General features: G+C 34.9%; 1 protein-coding gene across 4 annotated transcripts; it reads right to left on the bottom strand.

Moving 5' to 3' along the window:
* Positions 1-1113: 1113 nt before the first annotated feature.
* On the bottom strand, positions 1114-27338 carry LOC106162055 (Fanconi anemia group D2 protein). 4 transcript variants are annotated; one of them, XM_087015463.1, is made up of 42 exons: positions 27281-27338; positions 26662-26783; positions 26136-26255; positions 25718-25785; positions 25412-25464; positions 24886-24997; positions 24671-24726; positions 24057-24144; positions 23402-23526; positions 22854-22941; positions 22343-22542; positions 21835-21940; positions 21327-21506; positions 20827-20961; positions 20217-20348; positions 19870-19977; positions 19427-19476; positions 18998-19057; positions 18584-18767; positions 18197-18273; positions 17758-17901; positions 17334-17434; positions 16511-16626; positions 15759-15867; positions 15403-15514; positions 15089-15161; positions 13743-13825; positions 13291-13372; positions 8605-8721; positions 7971-8099; positions 7351-7469; positions 6725-6838; positions 5990-6117; positions 5722-5821; positions 5073-5195; positions 4735-4828; positions 4275-4346; positions 3705-3743; positions 3237-3386; positions 2619-2765; positions 1518-1631; positions 1114-1223 (listed from the first exon to the last, which is right to left on the bottom strand). In XM_087015463.1, the coding sequence occupies exons 2-42, from the start codon at positions 26714-26716 to the stop codon at positions 1158-1160; spliced, it is 4329 nt and encodes a 1442-aa protein (XP_086871589.1). In that variant the 5' UTR covers positions 26717-26783; positions 27281-27338; the 3' UTR covers positions 1114-1157. The 4 variants fall into 4 exon arrangements, with proteins under 4 accessions (XP_086871589.1, XP_086871588.1, XP_086871590.1 ...); XM_087015462.1 differs by having other exon boundaries at positions 26662-26730; positions 27281-27305; XM_087015464.1 differs by lacking the exon at positions 27281-27338 and adding an exon at positions 26966-26989.

Here is a 27338-nt window from a genome sequence, read left to right as displayed (position 1 = left end):
CCTACGTTATAAACATTCAGCAAAGATATTTGGAAGGCCGCTCTTTTGTTGTTTATATCAAAGGAAAACTATTTGATACCCATCGTATCAATCATTATACCATGATAAGAGATTAGCATACTAATTTATGTCCCCAGTAATAATAACTTTAACAATAACAACAAACCTCCCTACTGTGCTTTCCGTTGCAAATACAATTAGCCACGACTGTTTTATATATTAATAGATATTTTTTAATAATGACAATTTCAAAATCTTCAAAAGTACCAACAGGAACACGAACTCCCGTCGGATAGGTTGCAGAGACTCAACGACGTTAACCGTTGTTCCACCAATTCTATTGTTCACGCATGCAGATATCGACAGCTCTGTATTGCCGCGCATGCCGAAGCTTTGCGGAAATTGCCGAAGGCTAGGAAAATTCTTCAAAATATACTTTTATTACATTTAATCAAATCCAGACTATCTCCCACTGCCCTGAGGTATGGCTAAAGGCTTTCAGTTGTCATCAGACTTTGTAATTTGGGAGAAAAAAGTGAAACAGTAACTTCTTGTGATGAATAATAGGTAATAGTGCTGCAAGGTGTTGTTTTTTATCCCTGATGTACGAGTAGCTTTTTCTACAGTTTCTATAATTCTCTTAACGTATGAAAATATGCAGGTTTTCTGATATAATAAGACTTTGATAAAATCAAAACAAATAATACTTTTAAAGTCGAGAGTCGGGATAAATATCGGCAAGGTGGAGATATGTCCCGCCGGCGCTTCCGCAACAGCAAGACTGAAGGACGCAAGTTACAAAGCAAAACATGTTTAGTCAAGTTAAAGACTTAATTACCGGTTTAACTTCGGCGGCAGTGCCTACTGCTGTGAGCAACATGCGCTGTCCATCGTAATCCCCCTATCATTAACTCTGTCGGGGACGTGCGCATTAGCGCGTCTGATGTAGACAGCGTGTGCTATTAAAGTGACCGGGGACTTATTAGCTATAGTGTACCTACTGTAATATTCTTTTAAGTATTTATTAGAAATGTCCACGTAGTAATCTACTTTGAAGTTTGCTAACTTTTCATCATGTATGAATAGCATATTGTAGTGTACTAGATACAGTCCAATGCACAAAAAATGGCTCTCAGTCTGTGTGACAGAAAGAGTGGCTAATATTGTTCACTATAAGACTCTTCTTCTTCTTCTTTCTCATTACTAGCATTGCTCTCCAGTTCCTGAAATTAAAAAAAAAATGTATATGAAAATCGAACAAGTTTGTCAAAAATGGCATTGCTTATTTCCCCCCCGATTTGTAAACAATGTTAATCATATACTAGTACAAGTACATTTTATCCTTTTTCTGTTCTACGACATTCAGTTGGCATTCTTTGGACTTTTTGAGAAACACACTCACCAATACATAAGCATGTGAAGAGAGGGAGAGAGAGAAGGAGAAAAAGAGAGAATGTGTATGTGTGTGTAAGAAAGAGAGAGAGAGAGAGAGAAAGGGGGGCAGAGAGCATCCTTACTACTTCACTCTCATCATCATCCTCATCCTCAGGTAAGCTGTCAGCATCATTTTCTGTATCATCTCCTGCATTGGCAGTGTCTGCCTCCGAGACCTGGGACAGAATCTCCTCACCCTGGAAATAATAATAATTATTATTAATTTTATAATAATAACTAGAAAAGCACTCCAAGAGCGCAGACCTCCGCCATGGCAGCGATTTTTCATTTTTATTGATTCTTGATTTTTATTGATCCGGATCACCACCAAAAACTAATCACTTCTAAGTTAACCCATTTCCCACCTACCCTGAAAATTTCATCAAAATCGGTCCATAACTTTTAGAGTTATGTTGATGACAAACAAACAGACAGACAGACAAGCAGGGTTGAAAACATAACCTCCTTGGCAGAGGTAATAAATACTTTTTTTACTCCAAACTTTACATTCGCCTCAGTACACACTGTATGCAATACAAATTAAAATGAAAACTTAAAAACTTACATGTACCAAAATGATCAATTACAACTACTTGTATTAGAATCAGGCCTGTAAACAAAAAAGTTTGATGCTTTGAAAAGTTCAATGGTCTTTAGGCTGGGAAAAGGTCTGCTCTACATTGTACATTTTAAGGCTTCATTCACATGGAATGTCTATTTTTTAAATTCTATTTTCTATTCGCGGTATGTCTTATGATCACGGTCTGTGCCCTGAATATCCCGCGGCGTAGTTACTGGCAGCGCAAGCCAGTTACCATAAGTTACTATAAGTAACTGGTTCGCGCTGCCAGTAATTACGCCGCGGGATATTCAGGGCACAGACCGTGATCATAAGATGCCGCGAATAGAAAATAGATTTTTAGAAAATAGACATTCCATATGAACGAAGCCTAAGTCTGATGTCTTCATGGTAAAAATGTTTGCAAAAAAAATATAAACCTCTCATCTTTGAAACTACTGGCTACAGACCCGTGTGTAGTATGGCAGTAGGATACATTGTCTAGCACAACTTGATACAACCAAATTCAGAAATAACAATAATGGTCAAACTGCAGTGTTTTATCTGGACATTACTGTACCTGAAGATAGTCAAACAACAGTGTTTTAACTGAGCGTTACTGTACCTGTAGATCCCTATTCTTCAGGTTGCCCATCCAGAATGCCTCCAAGCACTTGTTGACTGTCAGCATGGCCTTGACCCTGTACACAAACAGCTCCAAGCATCTTTTCATGGGGGGCACTTGGTTGGTCAGACTGATGTCTTTCACTATCTGAACGAAAGATTTCAAATATATACGAATTATACAATAAATCCTTTTTGATTCTGATATTGGGATTTCATAGTTAAGTCAGTAACAAAAATAAAAGTAAATATTTACATTATTAATTCCAGTAACAGAAAAAAGTAAATAAATGTAGTATCTCATCTAAATGACACACAATCTTCATAAACTTATTTGAGCAATGTATTTTATATCAGGGTCTCTCTCAAGAAATTAGACATTTCTTTTAATTATGGTTTACATCAATCTTTTCTTTCTACAACAGTGACTGTCCTTCAATTCTTCAGATATATCAATACAAATTTTTAGATAAGACAAGGCCATTTTGATAATTTTCTCATTCTTTATTACTGTTACAGCAATAATTTGTTCCAATATTAAAACAGAATCTGACCTATCATGCCATATGACTTTGAGTAACAATTTTCTTCTGTCTTTTTCTTTTTTCAAAAAGTTTACCTTTGAGTGTCCGCACATGTGATGTATGGCCCGCGTACTCAGTTGAAGGTTCTTCAGCAGACTTTGTACATCATCTTTGTGATGGCGGAACATGTGGTCAAGCAATGGCATACCCTGGCGTAGAAATACCTCAACAAACAAGCGACCATACTGAAACAATGCAAATTATTGTTTAATCATGATATTATATTGTATTGTATCATATTAATGTTGTTATTGTATTGTTGTGCTGTACTTTGCAGCTGCTTTGTACCGGTACATGTACAGTGTATAAATCTAAGTACATCTAGCACTCATGTGTGACAAAAATCAACATCCTCAATGTCTTTGGCATTTAAATTGCTTCATGTAGCACAGAATTATTAGGAATTTCCATAAGAAAATCCCACAATACATGTATCATCAAAAAGTTCCACTGAAAAAGCTATGGCGTACATTTTTTCTATGCAGTTTGACCCATATTCTTACCTTGAATATTGAGGTCAGGTTCCCCCTAGCATCAAATACCTGAAAGAAAGACGTTTACATTCACATATAGTTTTAAAAATTACAGTGAATTTCAATTATATGAAACATATTTAGCCAAACTGCTATTGTCTTTTCTTTTCAGTTAAATCCAACATTGTTTACACCTAAGAGGGCATTTTGAACAAGTTGATCAGGGACTAACCAATGCACAGACTAAATAAGGCCAATCCCAACTAGTACTAGTACATGTACCATTTAATCTCCTGATGGCTTCCCTCCCTCCACACATGCCACTGATGGTATTTAATCCGAACTCTAAGGTTTAATTGCTAGGCCCAGCAGAGATGGCACATGTGGAGGCAGGGAGACCATCAGGGGATTAGGCGACATTGCTTTTTAGTGGGGTCAGCCATATTTAGTCTGCAGATCAGTTAGTCTATGATTATCTGCTGTGAAAACGACCATACTTAGTTCAAAAAGGTCCAACTGGTCACATGAAAGAGTGGCTGACCATTGATAGCCAGACAAACTGGTGTCCAGAACAAAGTGTGTAACATAGTGTGAGTTTACCTTGATTAAGTTGACCAATATGTGAAATGTCCTCACAGCAAGGTTCCAGCGAATCAACTTATCAACTTTGACCTAAAATTGATATAAAATGGTAATAATGAGACATGTACCATGACTCATAAGACACTACCGTTATTGTAACAGTTATGTTGAGGAACCTCTGTTCCATCATTTGGCTGCATGTCTGCAGCCAATTGGGGGTGGAAGGTGGGTGTTCTTTTCCTGAAAATGTGTACCTTTTATCATGAAATCTTTGTGCAGTACCTAGATCAAATTTTACCCGGAGCCGACCTTTTCCCATCAAAAAGGGAGTTCATTTGAGCCCAGTGACCCCCCCCCCTCCAAATCTGGCTATGGGCTTGGGTTGATTAATATTATAAGTACAATTAAATATAAATCTCAAGCATCTGAAATACATAAATATGTCCCAAAGGAAAATCCCAAATAATATTCCCCTTACCTGTGTAGAATCAGATGGCTTTCCTGCAGGAATTCCTCTCACCACAACAACCAATTCTGAGAGAATCACTCGGTAATACACTCCGAAGGAATTCCTAAAAAATCAAAATACTAACTTAAAGTTGGCTTCACTCTCCAGCCATGAGGATTAAGGAAATCTAATATGACAGTATAAATACTCCTTTAATTTAAATAAATTGACCTAATAATAATAATAATAATATTCTACAAAACAATTTACTTTTGGTTATGTCGCAAAAATACACTCTGAAATTCTTGCACTTTATGTGGTATTTGCAAGCATTATCATACAATTATTACAATGATCATAAAACATACCTGGTCAGTGTAGGATAGGTGTCTGACTGAGCATTCTTGTCTGACTGGACCAGCTCGGGAATAGCCGTAGTGGACAGGTGCTCTATAGCACTCAGGACATCTTCAGAATTACTCAGGTACATCCTGGACGAATATGTTGAAATTTTATATAAACATGTATATTATATCAATACACTCATCCTCAAATTTCTTAATTAAAAGGAAAAAGTTCCTAGAGAAAAAGTTTCGATGGCAACATTTTGATGGACATGTAGAAAATATGTTAGATATAGATAGTACATTTCAAACTGAGTCAGATTATAAGGTTTCTCTGTTGATCAGTTTCATTAGTTTTCCCCAGCTTATGGAAAGAAAGAAGAAATTCATTTTTAGTGACACCATTTGAAGAAAAATCCCTGATCTGAGATTGAGTAGTATACCATGTTATTAAACCGAAAACCACTCAGGAAGAACACACTTCTGTCACAAAAGTGAATTCATTAATTAATCACTTGTGTACACAGTATGACCATTTTGAAGCTTTTCTGATAATTTTGTCAAAATGCGTCCAAGTTTGTCAATATTGCTGCTATCAAACAAACAGACAAACCAAAAACGGCAAAGCAAACACATGACCTGTTCAGGAGAAGTAATTATAATGCTAACTCACTGTATCAGCCCCTGCAGCATCTCGTTATGTTTTGCTCCTTTTGGCTTCTGTCCGTCTTCTCCCAACCACTCCCTCTTCAAGAACTCCTGCGCCATTCCAGCTGTCAATCAAAAATTAGGTGACTGAATACAACAAAATTCTACACAGCAACCTGCTGCACACCAATTCCAATGACTCAGATTCAATACATGTGAATTTTTTATCTGGAATATTTCAATTTTTTCTGTAATTATGTAAAACTTGAATGGGATTTTAAATCAAACTGTACCTATAGCAGCACCATACTGTCCACTGTCTCCTTTCTCCGCCATCACGACGAGAAGTTTCACCAGAGTCACTGCCGTCATCAAGTTTGGAACAAAACCGGAAAAGTTCTCCAAATACTGAAAATTTTGCCTGCAATGAACATTTACAAAATGAGACCCTTAGGATAGTAGGTGGGTTTGAAAGGGGCAATTTAATGGCTTGACACTTGACAAGGATTTTCAAAAGCTACAATATATTTTTTATGCAGCTTTTAACTCAGCATATAATTATAATATAAACAGTAATTAAATCAAAATAATATGTACAGTGAATAGTGCATTAAAGTATTTGCTCAAGCAAATTAATATGCCTATGTCTATCTTTATTGAACTTTAATCAATCTAAAAGTAAACAAGCAAAAGTATAAGATTTGATCTACAGTGCACATTTTTTGCTTTCAAAACATCCTTTTAAAGAAGATTTATTAAGAAAAAGCTGATCCATAAAAGTTAACACGGCAAATAAATTGTTAAAAGATAATAAAGTTCATCCAGGCAAAATTAAGAATATGGACTTTTCAACTGACCAGCACTTAGAATTGTACTAAGTAGGAATCTATGTGACCACAACAGAAACAGTTGTCCATAACAAACAACAAATAAAAAATTTGATGCCCCAGCTCAAAAATTTCAGGTAGATGGCATTGAGCCAGCAGCTACTTGCAGACTGAAGGTAGCAAGCAAAACATGAAGTTTACTTCAGTAGTTCCTGGAAAGTCATATTCTTGGCTGCAGCTCCTTTCATCCTGCTTGCCAGTACCACCAGACCTTCCTTCAGCAACGGTTTATGTTCTGCCATTACAAAGCCATTCCTGAAAAAAAAACGAGTACTTGTAAAAGTACTAATTTGTTCTTGCAGAATCTAAAATGTTTATTGTTTTTGTTTGTTTGTTTTTTTTTAAATTTTTAATCTTTTTTTTTAACTAGTATATGGTATGGTGTTTCAACCCTCCATCAAAGAATCTTGACCAATGGCTGATACTTTTTCCATCATTATAATAATTATACTACAATAAATATATAATTTGCTCCACATACATTCTAAATGTGTATGTATGGAGGGGGGGAGGGGGGCTACCAAAAATACCAACTCCCCAAGCACATTGTGGCCATTTGAATTTGCTACATAATTTGACAGAGAAAATCAGATACTTCAAGAATTAATATGTTGTCTTACTTCTGTAACTGAAACTAGGAAATGTAGACATTACAAAATCTTAGCAACCAAAATAAATGTTAAATATTACTTATCACAAAATAGAAGTTTTTAGATGAAAAAGATGAGTCCAACAATTACAAATGATTTAGGAAAAAAATTGCTCACCAAGAGAAGAAAGTTAGCAAGACCTGGAGAAGATGCTGAAAACAAGTGCCCATCAAGATGGCTTCTTCACTCATGCTGCCTGGACCATCAATCACACCATCATTAGCACTGGTGAGAGCCTAGAAACAGAACAGAAAACAAACCTCAAGACACCCTTAAACATAAAAAAAAATGTAAGAGAAATGTGGTTGTTTTTTGGATCCATTTCAACAACCAAAAATATTACCAGACTGTCATAATTCTCGTAAAAAATCATAAAATCTCTTCCAGATTTATTCTAGATATTCGTTTCATACATGTGTTCATGTGATACAAGTATAATAGGTATTATATGTAATAACTGTCTATCTGACTGGCTGTCTGTCTGTCACTCATCTGCCCTGCCATCCATCTAAATAACAGATTAGACCAGTGCACTGACACAGCCCAAAATCACCTGGAACGAGTTGAGATTATGTGTGACCTAAATCCAAAGATGGAGACACAGGCCCTTGTAGTCTAGGAGGAGAAGTGGTAATGGTGAAATGAGGGTGGATACGGCAGAGCTGGTGGACAAGACGGGTTGGGACTAAAACCATGGGTACCGCCAGTGCCTACGCTGGTGGTACGATAACACGTACCTCAAAGAACCCAGAGGCAGCCCCCAAGTGATCACAAAGTGCTGGCAGTAACAGAACCACTTTCTTGGCCACGCTGCTGGCTGAATGATGGTCCAGGTGGGAAAAACCTGCATTCTTGGAACCCTTTACCTAAAACAAAATCAATTCACATTTAACTGTTACAAAGATTCAAAGCTCCAAATCCACTGCAATATGCCTCATAATAATTACATGTAGATATCTTTCATATTTATTTATGTATCTATTTTAAAAGAGGGTTTATTTACCACAACTTAAATCTTAAAAACTAATTTTTCTATTCACATATTCAGAACTAACTTATGATCTTAAAATTAGAATAGATGATACTCTTTCACATCCATTATTGAAACTACCTCAGTTACATTTGTGCAATGTCCACCTGTAGCCTGCCATGTCAAAAGTCTTTTTTTTTTAAAGAGGGCTTTTCCCCCATCCTTAGTGACCAAATTATAGAAAATATGAAATAGCACGTACAAGATAAAATTGATTTAAAGCATACATACCTCTCACAGAAAAAAAGGCAGTTCTATTTTAACCCCCCCCCCCCCTCCTCCCCAAACACTACTAGTACACTACCACCATCAATTTTAACCCCTCCCCCAGTACACATTACCTTGAGAAACATCCTCCTCTTAGAGGCAGAGGCTATGAGGCTGTGACTAAGTTTTCTGGTTAGATCTTCAAGGAGAAATGCTAACTGGGGTGGCTGGAGCTGCAGTGTGGTCTCATCCTGCAGAACATGGAATTATAAAATTAATATTATAATAAAAATATAATTCTCTTGGACAGATTTTTTCAATAAAAATTCTAGCTGGGGTGGCTGGAGATGTAGTGAAGTTTCATTCTGCAGGACACTTGGGTTTAAAAACAACTACTGTAATTCACTAAACCAATTATTGTTGAAATTCTTTATCAACCCTTCAAAGGGGTATTGTAGCAAGGAAATAAGAAAATAATACTGAGGAAGGCTTTTGCAAAAAAAAAAGGTTTGTTTTTTATTTTTCATGTAAAGGATGGTCAAACCCTGTAGTGAATGGCTAACAATAAAATGTTGTTGGGATTAAGGAAGCAATACCTTCTACTGTATAATCTCAGTCAAAAATCAGCTAGTTTAAATCCTGACTTTTTATTAATATATAATTTAATAAACATTTTTGTTTGTGTGTACCTAAAAATATATTACCTGTTTATGATCTTAAAATACTTAAAGCTGTAAAGAAATCCCTGAGTTATATAATTTTATGGTTTTTCTTTTTTGATAGACTCTGAGATGCAATTAATATTATTCTGGGTTCAAATATGTTTTAAATAAGATCCATAACTGGCATAACATGCTTTCACGACAGGTTTTTCAAATAAGTATTACATGACTTTTTATATGTTAATCAAAATTAACTGGGCAATATGTGTTTCAAATGTCCTCTCACCTTACAGGTGTGAAAACGTCAGAGTATTTACCTACAGAGGATTTAGTTTACCAAAAATTATATAAGACTGAAATGCATGCAAATCCTCACATGAATGGAAGTGCTTTTGCACATGAAACACAATCCTTTGCTTTTTAACTCTATTTCACTAAATTATATCCTAATGAAAATATTGTACTTCAATATTTTCCCTTAAATGGCTGAGTGTATTGATTACGACAAAGAGCTCATTAAACGGCCGATTGGACTGGAAGGCAAACTGTAAGAGATCTCATCAAAGCAGATTAGGTTACTAGCCTACACTCCTGCCCTCTATCTAAATCACAACAAAACGCTCTTTCGTCAAACAATACCCTGACAAAGGCTCCCGTGTTTGCTGGCTTCCGCCACAATGAACACCAATGCCAATTCACTCAGCAGCGAACTTGCTGTGATTTCTAAATTCCAAAAGGGGGGTTCATATGGTCCTAATTTACGCTGCCCTGTTCATTTTCTGGCTAGACGCTTGTCAAAACACAAAGGTCATTTGTGCAAAATTATGAAATAATCTCTTGTTGCTGCTAAGTGCCTATAGGCACAAAACTATGTCCCTGCTTTTATACAGTGGTAATCTAACTCGGGATCCATATCGGACAGGTTGGAAAATATTAATCCGTAGCAAATTTGATGGTGAAATCTTAAAGTATTCTGAAGAGCAACATGGAAAACAGCTAAGTTAATCAGATACATTTACAAGCAAGGGCATTTATTCATCAAGGGCATTTACCACATATTGTAGAAGTTTTTCAAATTGAATACAGCTACTGATGTAACGCTATGGACTGAACAACTCATTTAACTTGTTTAATATAAAAGAAAAATGAAATTTGACACCTGGTCAAAAGTTTAAATAAGGTGGGAAATAACATTCAAATCTACGCTACACCTTACAAGTTTTACAAGATGGACATTGAGTTGAGGACTGAAAGCTGATTTTAATTTTCAAAGTGAAGTCATGTTTTCCAGTATGGCTGAACTGTCAAATTGAATATGGAATGCCAATCCGGAATAAATAAATGATATACCAAGAGGATGAAAAGAAAGCAGGAAAACAATCTCCAAATGGCTACTATGCTAGTCAAACAACAGACAAAGGATCTTACATTTCCCTTTTAAGTTAATCAATACCAATCCTGTTTATAAGACAAGACCTTGTAGGAAATAGTGAGTATTATCCCTGTACTGTGAATCCATTGTGAAGTTAGGAACCTTGCGTCAATAATGCTAACAAATGAGGAGATACAGACACATCCTTCACAGCCGAAGAGGAAAATCAAAACGATGCACAGATTAGTAATAAATACCCTTTCAATCAAGGAATATTGATATAACATGCCACCGAAGAAAGAGAGACCGAGCGTAAGCTCGTCAAGAGTCCAACATGCATGGCGCCTTAACAACTACGAAGAGGGTCGCCTGCAGAGTCGGTTGTCCAACATTGAGAAACAAATCACGTATTGGATGAAAGGAGTGGATTTGGATTCTCAGAAAGAAGGGACGGGAAAAGAACCAATCGTAAGAATACCAAGGACAGTGCGAAGGGATGCCTGGCTGGGGCTGAAGAATCCATTTTCACTCAGCCAAATGAACATGCCCAAGCCCTGTACCAGAGAAATACAGAAACAGCTGAACCAGGGGAGAATGAGGAGATCTTCATCTGTGAAATCAGACCAAGGGAGTTCTAGTGCAAGCCATGAACGAAATAGCACTGTGGCGCACACGTTGCGCAGAATACGGGTGGCACGGAGTCAGTCCGCTCCAGCCACCACAAGTCTCACCATGAGCAAAGATGGGGCAAACAGAGGAACAATTCTCAAGGGGCATGACCCCAAACAACAGCCTGCTAATGAAACACCAACCATGGAAAATGACCGACCAAAAACTACAAATCTTCTCGGAAAATATGCAAACATGATGCAAAGGCTGCAGGCCCTGCGCAGACTAGCCAAAGAGAAAATGGACAAAGAACTTAAAGAACCTAAATGTGTCAAAGTCACCTGTTCCAAAAAATCGAGCACTGGTCAACCTCGGTCTCCAACACGGGTACATTTTGCAGATGAAAGAAGCGTAAGCCATGCTGGATTTACAAATAAAGAAATGGAACATAGTTCTGCTGAAGAAGATACCATGGAGTCATGTAGTTCTGGAAAGAAACCATTGTGCAGCAGACCAAAATCAGTCCCACCGTCCGTACTTGCCAAACATTTTCACCTCGATTCTAGTGATTTACCCTCCTTATCACAAACGCTGCCAAAAACAAAGAAAGAGCTCATGGTCATCAATGAAAAAAGACTGACCATGATTGACGGAAAGCTGGACGATTTTAAGAAAAAATATCCTCTGCCAAGCTCTTTGGAGATCGAGTTGCCAAGTACAGCAAAGAAGAATGAAACAGAAGGGGTGACTGTTTCAGTACTGTGATATAGTAGATGAATTTAACTTATTAGTTAGAAAATATCATAACTGAATATATACTTGCATATAAAATTTATATACCCACTTTAGGCATATTTAGGAAAACAGAAATTCCAACAAAAGGAATATTTTTCTGTGGCTTAACATGTAAGAATAGTCATGTTTATACATTCATTTCAACATTATCATGCATTTTTATTTATTTTTATTCTGAGTATCAAAATGAATTAAATCATCTAAGATTTGCATTAACAAGCATCTTTTAAAATTTTGCTCAGACAAAAAAATTTGTGCCAGCTTTTGAATCAGCTCAGTACCCACTACTCCATAATTTACCTGACAGATATTGTAGTAAGAATCATATGGGAAATACTTTTATTCTGACAGGTGCAATTATTGCTTTTATATCGGAGTCCATGCAAAAACTAACAGGTACCTTCAGTCATCTGATACCAAGTAAATGTAATCAAATATTAAGATGTTTACATTAAAAACAACTTTCACAATAAAAAAAGAAATGCTACATTTTCAATTCATGTCTAAAATAACATTTCTTTGCGCATGTGTGTCATATACGATAACATAATTATTACCACTAAAAGCTATCGCATGGCTTCAAAAGAAAGCATACATAGTAAGGAATTAATATAAGGTTTGAAGAATGCCTCCTTGTTTTCTTAATCCATAATTTTTTGTTATCAAAAATTAAAGGTTGGTAGAGGAGGCCTAGGTGAAATCAAAGCTTATGGGTATTCAGGATTTACGAGAGCAGGTATTATGTTAGTCTTATGTTCGAGGTATCCTATCCGCATTTGAAAATGTCCCAAAGCCATATTTTCTGTGTCTACATATCATGCAAACGTACTTAGCTGTTTTCCAATTCAGACCTTTAAAAAAAGAACAGAAAATCCCTAAAATAGAAGCACTTTATGTCAACATTTTATTCTTAAGCATGCGGTTGACTGTAGAAGTCTAAGTGTCTAGCCAGTTGATTCAGAATTACAAAATATGGTATAAAATAATGAATCTAAGTGCACAGATGAGATGAGCAATGACTTAGGACAAAATTCCCTTTTTTTTTTCTTCCAAGGAAAATTTAATTTTGTAAGAAAATCCCAGTTAGGACATTTCATTAAGGTGGTTCACAATCTTTCCCCTAAAGTCATAATATTGAAATTCAAGCAACAAGATTACAAGACACTAGTATTGAAAATGGAGAGCTTTATATACAGTTGTATATGAAAAAAATGCTATGCAATCACAAAATATAATTAATATGCAATATTCTAATCTGCTTCAAAGTTTGATTTCAAATGATCTTGCATCAATGAATAACATGTTCCTCAAAACAAACTTCCCTGTGTGTATTTCTAAATTAAACAAAATGATTAGAATACATTTTTAGAGGTAAAACTTACACTGGTGTTGAGTTGTGAGTCAAGGGCAGATTTGGTTATCATTCCTGTGCCGAGAATGGAGAAGACCTCAAGGTCCAGTTCCCTAAATAATAAATTTAAAGATAAGTAATAGGGCAGACATTTGTTTTCAAATAATGTTAGTTGCGAAATGTTCTACATTTTCAAGATATAAATTAAAAATATGAATAATCACATTAAATAATCAGAAATACATATGTGATAAATATCAAATTGAGATGACTGATGACAGTATTCTGTCTTACAAACCAATTTTTAAAATAATCTACAGTAACTCAGAGGTAAAATTATTTATTTCATTTATAAAAAATGATTCTTGAGTTTTTTTTAGGAAAAAGGCAAAATTACAATTTTTTTTAAATTCATCACTGCAATTTTTTTCATCCATGTTAACACCAATGAAAAAAATTGTAATCTATGCAATTAATTCTTACCTGAAAAAGTGTCGAAACTGATTTAAATCTACCACAACCTGCTGTTTCTCGTTCTCATCTTCCTTGTCTATAATTTCAGAGTCCTAGGAATACAATGTAATTTTAGGTTTTGTGTTTTCCCACTATCAAATATCAACAGGGAACATGTGACAGAACCCAAAATGAGGCTGTCTTCACTGCATGCAGGAGTGGATCCAGATATATTGTTTGTTTTTAAATTCACTAGAGGTGAATGCCCCTCACTAGAGGTGAATGCCCCTCATATTTTAACTCGATGCTACATCCAAGTACACCCAGTCTCACCAGGTCTACCAGATCCACCTCCACTCCTTGTTTTATCAGAAATGATAATAAAAAAACAACCAAAACCTACGGCCACAGGGCATTTTCAATTTCAGCACCAATTTTATGGAATCAATTACCCTCACACATTCTGACTATTGACAGTGTTGAGGTTTTTAAAAAAGATTTAAAAACATTCTTATTTGCACAGTATTTTAATTAATATCTTCTCATTTTATCAGAAAAAAAGTTTTATTGTTCAGACCATTACTATTTTAACCAGTTTTAATTATTTTAATTGTTTTGTTTTTTTTACCTTAGCTTTTATTATATATATAATAAGTTGTAATCCTAATAATTTTACCTGTAAACAGCACTGAGACGCTAGTGTAGTGCGGTTTTAAGAAATAAATATTATTATTATTATTATTATTATTATTATATTTTCTTCCAAATTATATTTGTTGATCCATCCTCACTTTTGACAGCCTTCCGACAAAAAAATTAGATACTTGTCTATGTAAACTTAAAAATCTGACCGTCTTCCAGAAGACCCAGAAGACGGCCTAAATCTGTCCCTGGCATGACTTCACACCAGACTAAACCATGTGCAAAATTCCACTTAAGGTGGGGTCAACTTTTAAGTGATAATGGTTACTGCATATATTACTCTATGAAGTTAAAATATTGTCTGAGACAGCAATACAATAGTGACCCATAAATCACAATGAATGCAGACATTTGTGCAATAGACTGCACTCCAACAAAACAACAAGAAAATGACCAGGAAATATTTCTGAATAAAAATGGCAGCTTTTATTTGCTGCACTTGCCAGTCTGCCATTATATCTGACCCCACTCTCCTCTAAATCCCTTAAAAATTCTTGTTTGTTTCTACATTATGCCAGACTTTATATGATTCCAACTATGAATCCTCAATTGTTATTATAACTCTATACCATGAACATTTAACAGGCATTTCATCATTATTATAATATAATAATATAAATGATACCAATACTATAAATATAAATAAATATCCAATAATAAACATTATCAAGTACCTTCTCAATTTGTGTGGAATCTTTACTTTCATCAGAATCGTCTTTGGATATGCTACTACTTTCTTTCTTCCTCCTATTATAAAGATGAATGAAATTGGTTGAAATATAACTTCCACATGGACAAACATCTAACAAAAGTATTTAAAAGTGCTTTAATTTGTCCCTGTAATTTATTCAGTATATGGTAATCACGTGCCCCTTCTATTAATAGAATAGTGTACAACTATGATCTTTTTGCTTCCCAAACTTTTTTTGTAAGAAGGTAACAAAATTTTTAGAAAATCATAAAAAATGATTTTTTTTATGAAATATACCCTTTTCCTGCTGTTTTCTTTCCTTTTTTCACTGCTCCAGACATGGACACTGGCTTGTCTTGGCCATCGTCTACATCAAAGTGAGCTGGAGGTGGTGCATAGGTCAAAGTGGCTACAAATAATCAGAGACAACACATATAAATTGTTATCAGGGATCAAAGCAAAGAAATCTAAAATTGTGTCTCCTCCACTTCTGGAATTGTACCATCTTCTGAACATTTAGAAGTAATTACAGGAATTTCAAAAAGGAGCAGGCCATGGTTCTTTTTCTGAAAAAGTGGAGCTTTTAAGTAGAGATTTGAGAACTAGGTAATACTTAAAAGAGTTCTGTGATCAGAAAATTTCATTTTTTTTACCTGCCAAACATTTTTCCATCAGTTTATGTGTCTGTGTAATGTTCTGAAGCCGATTGATGACCTTGCCCTTCATTTCTGGGTCATTCTGGGTTGCAAATGCATTGATGACCTGGCAGAATAATTCAATTGTAATTGATAGTTAACATTAATATTAGATTTTTGACATGATAAGGGTTTCAAAAAATAATAATAATTACAATTATTAGGTATAAAAAATAATAAATAAAAAACAATCAGACATAAATGGTATATATGTCACACAGTTAAGGGAAATAAGTTAAAAGTGTAAAAATTTAAAAATTTCACACTAATTTACACTAATTAATTTTAATAATAATCTTTCTTTTTTTGCATCTCTATTATTTCAGTGGCTACAAAGGTCAATATAGCCTCATTTTCTACTATCTATTCACTTAATTCAAAAAATTTTTCCAACAAATTATTGCAGTAGTTTCATTCTCCTAAGATTGCACCTCAATCTATCCACTGATTCCGGTCTGTAGTGGAGGCAACATTCCCACTACTTTCAGCAAAATCGAGTGAAAATGGACCACTTTTTATAATTTGCTCTTTGTATTTTCGTGTATATTTGTCAATAGTTGGTATGATTAAACAATAGGAATATAAAAAGAAGCAGAAATATCTATAATAGTACATAAGTGTTAATGGAAATGATCACACCTTACAAAATGAGGGTATTGAGGCAGCAGTGTGAGAAAAAGACAGAGTAAAATTAACTAAGTTGTCATTACCTCTCTGAACCAGTTCACAGTGTGGAACAGAGTGGTGCAAACTACTGTTTTCTCCTCCTGTGAGAGAACCTCAAACTTCTCAAATACTTCAGGTTTGGGGAAATAAACCGGACAACCTGAAATTATACATACAACTAGACATCAATATCTAAGAAACTTCTCAAATACTTCAGGTTTGGGGAAATAAACCGGACAATCTGAAATTATACATGCACCTGAACATCAAGGCAGTTATTTAACAATAGATCATACACAGAAAGAAGCAAATTAAAGAAATGAAAAATTAATTTACTTTCTACCCAGATGACAGGTGGTGAACTCAATTGTGGTGAATGTACCGGTACAGCTAACACAATCACTCTCCTCCAGATTAAAGTTCATTCAACTGGCATAAAAATTTCAGAGCATAAACCCACTATGCATGATAGATTTAACTAACTGCTTGAAAGCTTCCAATATGGTACAGAATGTAAACAATTTTTGTTAAATTTATAATTGAATTACTTCATATTATTATTTGGTCAAAATATATACTGCAATTTGGATGATACAAATTTCAACCATGAGTGAGAAATTTAAAAGTAATTATCTCAATGGTATACATTGGTGATTAAAAGAATGACAAAACTTTCCACTATTTTTTTTCTATAACTTTTAAGTTCTAGTGTGCACTGTATGCCTTTATCACTAGTCCCTTGCCAAAAACCATTAAAATCAAATCAAAATATTTATACATGACTGTTTCTGTTCTTTGTGAGCAGGCTATTAAAAGCTACTGGTAGTAGACCTGTAGATTGAAATGTTTTGGCACAGATCGTCTTACCTAGTAAAGCATCTATGCCTTCTAAGTCCCCTTGCTGCTGTCGCCTTTCACATATCTGCAGTACTCTAAACTGTGGAGATAAACACAGGGGAGACACATGTCTGAAAGAGAAAAAACACTGAAGACAAATCCTATGGATAAATCCTCATCTTTTCTGATCTTTTAAAAACTTAAAATTATCAAAATTATTTTTCTGTTTTTCTGTGTGTGTATGTGTGTGTGTGTGTGTGTGTGTGTGTGTACTTGTCAGGGTGTGTGTGTGTGTGTGTGTGTGTGTGTACTTGTCAGGGTGTGTGTGTGTGTGTGTGTGTGTGTGTGTGTGTGTGCACGTGCACTAGTGCGTGTGTGTGTCAGTCAGGAGTGGGGCAGGGTAAAAAGGTGAGAGGCAGGCAAGAAGGAAGGTGAAATTAACTACTATAATTACCTCTCCTGTTCCTTCCCCTTACTGTGCAGTGAGTGAGACCTGTGCCTGTAATCTTGTATTACCAGAGGCAGGATATTAACAGCTATGGTGCCCTCACTGGTGTCATCTAAACCATACTCCAGTGTCATGGGAACCATTCCATCTCTGGAATCAGGGAAGGGAGACAACTACATAAAGTTACAAAAGAGAGAGAGATAAATTAATATGTGAAATTTTGCAACTTTTTTGTACTTTATTTCAAGGACTGAAATGACAAAATGACCCTGAAAATTGGACTGATATTATATTTAACAGGTAAGAAGGAAAAAACTTGATTACAGTATTTTATCAAGGAAATATAATTGTTTTCAGTCAAAATACAACCTCAGCTTTATATTTTTAAATATATTTTTTAATATTTTTAAATTAAAATAACAAGTGTTTAAAACCATGTACTCACTCTTTAGGGGCCCCTGTTTCTATGTCCACTACATAATCATCTTGGAAGTCACTGATCACATTCTCACTGATCCAGGCCTTTTTAGAAGAAAAAAAAATATGTAAATATATTTGCATCAATACATCTAATAAAATCTGTTGAAATAATATGGGGCATTTACAAGTATAAAAATATCAAAAATGCTCAAATAATGTCATCAATCTGATGTAGAAGTCAGCATGTTGCCAGATCAGCAAGATGCCATATTTGCACATTTTTTCTGATTGGCCTGCTGCAATTTCACAAAGTTTTAACATGACTCACAGCAAAGTTATTCAAACTGCAATACAAAACTGCTATTTTAGAATACTTAGATCCCTAAATAAGTAACAGTCGTGAAAAACACACCTCGATCCTTTGATTTATCTCGCCTCGCTCCACCACACTACCCAGCTCATCCATGAAGAGACCCGCTGCATCCGGACTCTTGCTACTACTGGCGCGCACTAACTGTAGCAACGACACCACCTGATTGTACATCTCGTCTGACATCGTCACCTCTGTGGAAGACTCGTCTGCACCTCCACCAGGGCTGAGGATTTAGTTGAGAAAAAAAAACTTTTTGCATTTGTATTGGATCTGTTTGTATTAGATCATGATGAATTGATCAATGTACTTAAATTTATAAAGTGATGAATAATTCTGTCAGCTTTATGCTTCTTTATCATGGACAATGAAGTGACATGTAAGTCTGTTTTACAAGCTTGGTGTTATCAACATGGAGGCAAATTTAAAATTATAAAAATGTGATTAAAATTGTACCTGTTTGCAGAGAGGCACTTAACAACCATCATGGCACCTATGACTCCCATTTTCTTATATCTAGAAATATAATAATTTATGTCTGTAAATCTTTTTCCACCCTCTATCTATGAATGCTAGCCAAATCTCAACAAGAGGACTGCAGTCTTCAGAATTTAAGAAGCTTGATACAAAATTTCACAAAACTCGGAGCACTATTTCCCAATTAAAAATGTTGAGTATATATCAGTAAAAATTTTAAATACCGGAATTACAGAGGAAGACCAGTGCTCCATAATTAACACTTAATAATACTTTGTATCAATTCAAAATTATAATTAAAAGCAAAATTAAGTATAGGTCAGTGACCAAATAATATTTATTTTTTGACACTTAACTTGATGATGTTTTTTTCTTAATTGCCACTGCCTTCCTAAAGCAAATACTCACTTTGTACTATTATTTGACAGTTGCTTTCTGATCAGAATGTGCATATCATCCTAAAGAAACAGAAAAACCCCATACAATTTAAATCAATTAATCAAGTCAAAAAATCCAATTAACATATCAGCAAACTCAGTACCATTATCTAGAGCATAAAACTAAATACCAAACCAACAAAAAATTTTACATTTTATGATAGGTGCAATATCAACATAAACGGTATCTGACAATGTTTTATACATAAACTTTTTGTTTGTACCAATTATGATTTTTTGGTTACAATAAACTTCAAAATTAAGTAAAACGTGTAATTATACTAGATGATATATATATTCTAGGATTAAAGGTCTTTAATAGTTATTATGAAAAAAGAAGAAAGTTGTACTAAACAAAATACTAATGAATACTTCTAACAATAAGTATTGAACTCGGTGGTGGTCAAGGCATACCTGAATCAATCCCCCATCTCTGAAGTTCCGAAAAGCTAACACACTTAGCATGGCGTAGAGTTTTCTGATCTGGGTCATTGTTAAGTTGTCAAGGTAATCTAAAACTCCCTGGAAATAAATGGCAGAAAATACATATCAAATTTTACTTCCTATAACTAAGTTGTCACACATAACACTACAGTGTATTTATTAAATGGCCATGATCTTTTTACTGTGAGTCTTTTCTCAAAAGCTAATCATTTTGCTTCAGTTTTGGTTTTGATTAGCATATACTAGCTGTGGCAAATTTTCCAGCAACATCAGGGGTCTGTTTCACCAAAATAAAAAAGGCAAAAATTCAGAATTACCTTGACAAATATTGCAAATGGCACCATCTTCTCCAGGTTGTTTTCCACCAGTTCAGCGAGCACATCCAGGGAGCAGTCGATCTCTCCGGGAAAACCACTCCCTATGTGGGTGACCAGGTTACCAACTATTTCCTGGAGAAAACAGTAAATAAATTATGTCAAGCATGTGTCAAATGTGATGTCAGTGTGTCTTATGGTGGTACTGTGCCATAGTTTTGACAGCATGTGTCAATTGTGACAATGGGGTGTCAGTTGACAGTATGTGCCAGCTGTCACAATGACATGTCTGCTGATGACACAATATCTGTTGACAATATAAGTCAAATGTGACAAATATACGTCAGTTGACAGCATTGACATTGTGTATGGCCGGCCATCATAGCTCTTGACTATAAGAGATAAACATGACTGTGACATGTTTTATGATAAAAGGTATCGTGGTTATTGACAGTGGATGTCAAATATGTCAAAGGCATATCAGCATGGACAATGTGAAGTTGACAGTATGTGAATTCCAACAATGCCATGTCAGAGATGACAGTGTAATATACCTGTTGACAGTAAGTGTCAAATGTGACAAAAGCATGTCAGAGATGACAGTGTAATATACCTGTTGACAGTAAGTGTCAAATGTGACAAAAGCATGTCTGTAGATGGCACATCCGAAGGAAGCCACGGCTGGCTCAGGTGAGCGCAACAGCACCTCAGCCAGAGACAAGATGGAGGAAAAATAGTCCCTCAGCACCTAAGAAAAAACATTACAATGACAAATTAGCTGGTTCTAAAAATTACTATTATGCTTAGTAAAGGTAGCTTTCTGATTCTTCTAACAAACTACCAGTTTATAACCTAGTGAAATATTACTATTTTTCTGTTCATTCAAAAGACATCAAAGAAAGTAAGGCTTATTCATCTTAACTAAATTTTTATGATACTTTCAGTAGTTACCTTTTATTTGTAGTAGATACATGTATGTAATGAACAATATCATTTTGACAGATACATACAAATAATAAAATATTTTACATTTTACTTAGTGAAATTAGAATAAGACTAGTCAAGCATTTGGAAAAAAAAAATCCACGCTAGACCCAAGCAGGTGTCCCTTACCTGACCATGTGACCCAAAGGTCGCTCTCAGCAATAATTCTGTGAAGTGGCCCGCCCTGATTTTATTTCTTAAAAGACTTTCCACTGGTTTTTTCCTGTTGGCGCTGGCTGAGTGAAGCACGAGCAGAACCAGAATGTCTATTACTTTGTGTTCCCCGGGGGTCTTAACACTCTCTACTGCCTGGATACAAAGAAGTAAACAAATTTTTAAAAATTAAACAAAAATCAGTAAACAAAATACAGTAAACAAAACAGCTGACAACAATGAGAGCAAAGTGAAAAAATTACATCAGCACTTCTGTCAAAAGCCACCATTTGGATGTTAACTGATATCTGCAGTGGGCCTAGAGATTTCAGGAGTACTACCTGAAGAAACCATGATTTTTTCACAAGTTATTCTGAGGTCCTATGAAACTAGTCAAAATGGTTGAAAATCTTGTTGTCTGGTTTTTAGAAATCTTATTTGTAAATTATCTTATTACAGCTTGTTGTCAGCATGAATCCTTTACCTTAATCCATGCTTCTGCCACATTCTTTTGAAACCTGACTGCAGACTTGATGGCATCCAAGGTCAACGCCTCTACACCCCGCGGAGCCCTTGGAGCCACACTTGCCCTGGAGGAGAGTAAAGTTTTGTTAAGAATATATTTCGAAATCATCAGTTTCAGAAATTCTGTGTTTGTAAACAACTCAGGACTTTTGGTAATATTTGTAGGTCCAAGTTGCAGCAATGGTTTAATCTTCTGATCATTTATCTGTGAGTTGTAAAGGTCTTTTCCTTTGTTGCAATAAATTCACTTCTGAATGAGTATCTTAAGATTTTTATACAAAAACAATAGTAGTAATATTAATTACAATAATAATTATTTGTTAAAATAAGTGATAATATGAAAATCATAATAATATGATCTGTAAAATAATACAATAATTAGAATATTTATATAATTATTAATAATCATCATAATTATTATTATAATTAACGTGATAATCATTTCACTAATTAAGTACAATATCAACCTTCCAGTTGCAGCCCTTTTTCCATGCGGAGTAGAAGATGAAGTAGGCGGGAAGCTGGAGTTGAAATCCAAGTTGTTTCTCAGTTCGGACACCACGTCCTGTGCGTCCTGACTGGTCACAGTCTGCAGTAAGAACTTGACCACTACCGGGAGGTCGTCCAGTTCTATGGATGGGAGACTCTGCAGGACTGACTCCTTCACCTGCAAAACAAGTCATGTGAATCTGGATATTTATAAAAAAATTCATGTTAAGTTGTGTTCACAATGTAACTGTCATACTGCTGGTACATGGTTCGAACTGACTAAATATATTATTTGATCACTTTCTGTCATTGAACTATTGATATTATTATAATAATATAAATCCTTACAGAATAGCAATGAAAGTTTGAATCTAATGTGTTTATATTATATCCTTTAAAAAAAGCTTTTCTAGTGTTCATAAGCTTCGTACAGTATTAACCTATAAAAAAATCATATTATAAATATTACAAATAGAAAGTAGGTGTCACCTCTGATGCCAGTTCTGGTTTAAGACTTAAATTTGACAGAGCATCAAGAATTGGAACTATCAACTGGTTGTTATCTGTCAATAAATCCCTGGAAATAAAGACAAACTAATTAATATATTTTAAGAGAAAAAAGCATGGGAAACGGTAAAAAATTTACTGCCAAACTTCTGCAGTAATTATGGTCATCATGTTACATGTAATCTTAATTTTAAACAATCTTTACCTATAGATCTTGTTTTATTGACAATACTCCTGGCACTTCTAAAAAAAATGGAGTTTACAATGAATCTATCCTAATAGCTACTGCAACCAGAGAAACAGACTAACAAGCTTCCTCCTGGCAATGAGTAGAATATAGAAATGCTGGTGATTATACCAGCACGTAGGAAACAAGAGGAGGCATGTTAGTCATAATATGATTCAGCAAGTTACCATAGAGTTAATGTGGAGTAGCAAGTATGATAGATTCATTGTGGACACACCCAAGATACATAAATTTCCACAAGTGAATGTGCAGACAGACAGACAGACGAACATTTTCCCCTTACTTGAGCTGCAGTGCCACCTCTCCATGCTCTGTGTCATCTACCACCTCAGGTATACACGTGATCACCTCTCTCTGCACATCCATCGAAGAAATACTCACTATTTCCATCATTTTATCTGTCAGTTCCTGTGAATAACAATAACAATATTATATCCATTTTTATATTTTCAAGGGGAGAAAAAACTGCAGTCATATTAATTTATTTCTTCATATAGGGGTATAACAAGAACATATAAAAAATCCTTGCATTTACAGATGTAAAACATACTATGTTCAAATATGATTTTAGAACAATTCTCATATGTGCCAAATTGTATTCATTTTCACTCAAATTTAGTGATTTTTTTTCTTTAATTTGATATTTTATATGACAAGTCTTTGAAACATAAATCCAGCATTATGCATTCATAGTTAACTAAAAACAATTCTTGTGAACTCCATCATACTTTTACTTTTTATGAATAACACAACAATCCAAGATATTGATAGATTCAAACTGAACTGCTAGATTAGAACTTCGTTGCTACATGTAAAAACATGGTGTCAAGCTTGAATACCAATGCAACAGCTAGATAGATGAAAAGATGGATGGACAGGCGGATGAACAGACAGACATATCAGTGTTAAACAAATAACTCCATGCAATTTAAAGTTACCTTGCTGTTGACTATTCTGTCTAGCCACCTGAACTGATTCATTATCAGTTTTGGCATGTCAACTTTTTCTCCTTGTTCAAAAATTGACCTGAAAGAAATTGCATTTTATGCTTCATCATGGGAACTGATAACACAATTATATCTACATCTGCATGATATATCTATATTCAGAAAGTAAAGAAATCCATGACTCCATCATACTAACAGGAATGTCAGTATATGGAAAAAAGGAACATACCAGTTGAACCTTTAACTAACTTTACAATACATCCAAGGTTACATCTGCTTACTTTCATTTCATAATTTATCAAATTCAAAAGGCAAACTATGAATTAAAGGTCATGTCTTAAATCTGATATATGTACATGTGCTTCCATCTATAGTCAGGATATAAAAGCAAAGAAAAAAATCTAAATATATGCATATAAGCTATGCATATAATTTAACAGATTACATTAATTTTATCAACAAAAAAATTTATTTGCTGTAGTTTGGTGTTAGGTGTGCCAACCTGACAAGAAAGCTTTTAGTTTTTACATGTGGTTTCATGGAGGAGATCAAAGTTGGAATTGGGAGTAAATGTAAGGTGCTGCCATCTACAGTCTGATACCTACTCTTGATCTTCAGTGAATTCTGGCAGTTTCTCCAGTAACATCTTCATCACAGCAGGCTAAAACAAGTCAATATTTTTTAAAGTAAAATAAAACATTTTCACAGTTATCGAAAAAAGTACAATGATTTATAAATTACTGAATGGAAAATGGACACTTGAGAAGACTCCGTTCTTTAATAGACAGAACCATGAAACACAACAGATTTCATTCCTTACCTGAATCAGATCAATGCCCAAAAGGAGCCTAAGCAAACTGTCCTGTGCTCCTGCTCTAGAAACATTCTCACTATCCGCATCCACACCCGTAGGCATCAAACTCCAGTAAAACCTAGAAATATATTACAGACCAGTTTACCTCTTCAAAATTTTCCCTTCTGACACATTATTTTATTCATTATACTTTCATCAGATTTTTGTTCATCTCTATTAAGTTTTTGTTGTCAGAATTAAAATCCTATTCTTGAAAGAATCATTATAATGCCGACTAGGTCACTGCAATCACAGGGATTAACTCATCAAGACAATTAACAAGCGCATTGTTTTTAAAATGTTACTTCAAAGAACTTCTGCTGGTAAATTAGGGGCAGTTCACAATTTTTAACTCTCTGCATTCTTCACTTGACATCCTTCCACATTATTATTTAACCAGTCCAAAAAATTCTACACTTGACATTCATTTAATTTTTTCTATTGTTTAAATTTTTTTAAATGGCAAAATTTTATACAGTATTCTTTTACTTGCCTCTTTTGGTCAGCTATATGACTCTGAATAGCACTGATGAACTCTTCAACCACCTGTTCAAGAAAATTGGATGTTATTATTTAATGGTAATTTACTAAACCAAGATATTTTTATGTCATTGAGCAAATAATACATAATAACACGCATTGTGGTTCAAAGCTGTACAGTGAAAAGTAAATCTAATTTTTTGCTTTTTGTTTTTGGAAAAAAATCTGAATATCTCTAAAACGATCATCTAAATCTAAGTCTGCCCATCATAATCTCATTTTTCTATAGATCAAATGTGACTCTTTCTATAGGTCTTACCATCGGAAAATCAGGATGTCGTTTCAAAGCCAAGGTCAGGTTCCTTTGGAATACAGCAGGGTCTACACCTATAGCCAAACCAAAAATAAAATAACTGGCTGAGGTCTGTACAACATCATACTGGCTGCAAGCAAAAGTTCATAATTGTTTTATGTTCACAATTCAAAACTAGTCAAAACAGCCCTATTACCTAAAATAGTCAAATAACAATGATCTTTCTTTTCATACTCTAAGACTGGGACAAATAAGCATATTATTGAATAAATCTCTATTTTCATTCATTAAGTTTTTTTTTCATTCTTTAACTCATTTTTCACCAATTTTAATTTACAGCAGTTGCAAAAAAATAAAATAACATCCAACACATGCAACTTTGCAAAAAAAATAAAAATAAAAAGAATCCTAGATGGTCACCTACTTAGTTCATTTGGTCTGTTCTTAGACATAATGGTCAGTCCAGCTTTGCTGACCAACTGTCCAAGTAGACCTTCTTCCTGAACTGGACATGGGTCAACTCTACTGGACCTCTGTCGCTTGGCTAAAATAAAAACAGGAGAAATATATAACAATTTCTGATATAATCACACAAATACTGGCACAAATGCATATTTAACTGTACCTCTATGAAAAAGAGGATATTTCCTTTAAAAGCATTTTATTTATGACAATGCATTTCAACACAGACATTTTGACTTAATTAGTACTTTTATATTGGGGGGGGGAGGGGGGGGGCGCAGGGTGTCCTGCTTTTTAAGGCCAAATCCAATGCTAAAGCATAATTCCCATAGAATGGGTGTGTGCCTGCTGTGTGTGTGTGTGTGAGTACATGTTAGTGTGAACTGTACATGTGAGGTGTTGAGAGAGTTCACACATGCATACAAACACATGTGACCCCGACCCTAAGAAAGATAAAATAAATCAAGAAATACGTCAAGTACATGTACCTTTCACTGTTGTTGCACTGTCAACTTCTGATGATTTCCTTTTACTCCTGGCCATGTTAACTGCAATGTCTATGTAAATAACACTCCTTTTCTTTCAGTAGATTATAAAGGTGTCACGAAACCTGGGAAACGAAGTCAAAGGTGGATTACAAACAAAAAATTTAAGCCCTTTTCATACCAAGCCTCATAGTAATCTACTGTATACTGTACCAGACATAGCCTAACACATTATTAAACTAATTATAGAGGGAGGGGGGTTAGGTAACTTTCTCAAGCCCCATTGTACCAATCAAAATTAACTGACCACGTCAAGCATTTAGGTGACCCTCTTCTGTAACAGCCATGTTATCAAGTTGTCAATCTCTGAAACTGGTGCAATATTTTTATAGACATCTATTTTAAAGTTTACAACTCAATAAGACTGAGTATAATATATCTTGGACGTGATGTAGACACAAACAAACACGAGCTGGCGAAAATGTATTAGCATGTTTTAGCCCCCCCCACACACACACACACACACACACACACGCACACACAGACGTGTGTGTTTTAAGTTAATCTGGCCAGTGTTACTCTATACAGACACATATTGACCATACGGATGTGGGTGACCTACCTGCCGCCATATTTGTTTCTCCCGCCAACTGTCTGGCAGTTTCCTGCCTCCTTTATAT

This window comes from Lingula anatina, chromosome 6, assembly GCF_051362555.1.
Source record: "Lingula anatina isolate TDL-2025a chromosome 6, LinAna3.0, whole genome shotgun sequence".
In the NCBI taxonomy this organism is placed as follows: Eukaryota; Metazoa; Brachiopoda; class Lingulata; order Lingulida; family Lingulidae; genus Lingula; species Lingula anatina.
Note: the sequence above shows the minus strand (reverse complement) of the source record. Positions and strands in the feature narration are given on the sequence as shown.

Coding starts and splice junctions, on each gene's coding strand:
- LOC106162055 (XM_087015462.1), bottom strand. Junction 23,527..24,056: donor ACAGAATAGTCAACAGCAAG/GTAACTTTAAAT, acceptor TGTTATTCACAG/GAACTGACAGATAAAATGAT. Junction 13,826..15,088: donor ATTCCACACAAATTGAGAAG/GTACTTGATAAT, acceptor TTGTATTCCTAG/GACTCTGAAATTATAGACAA.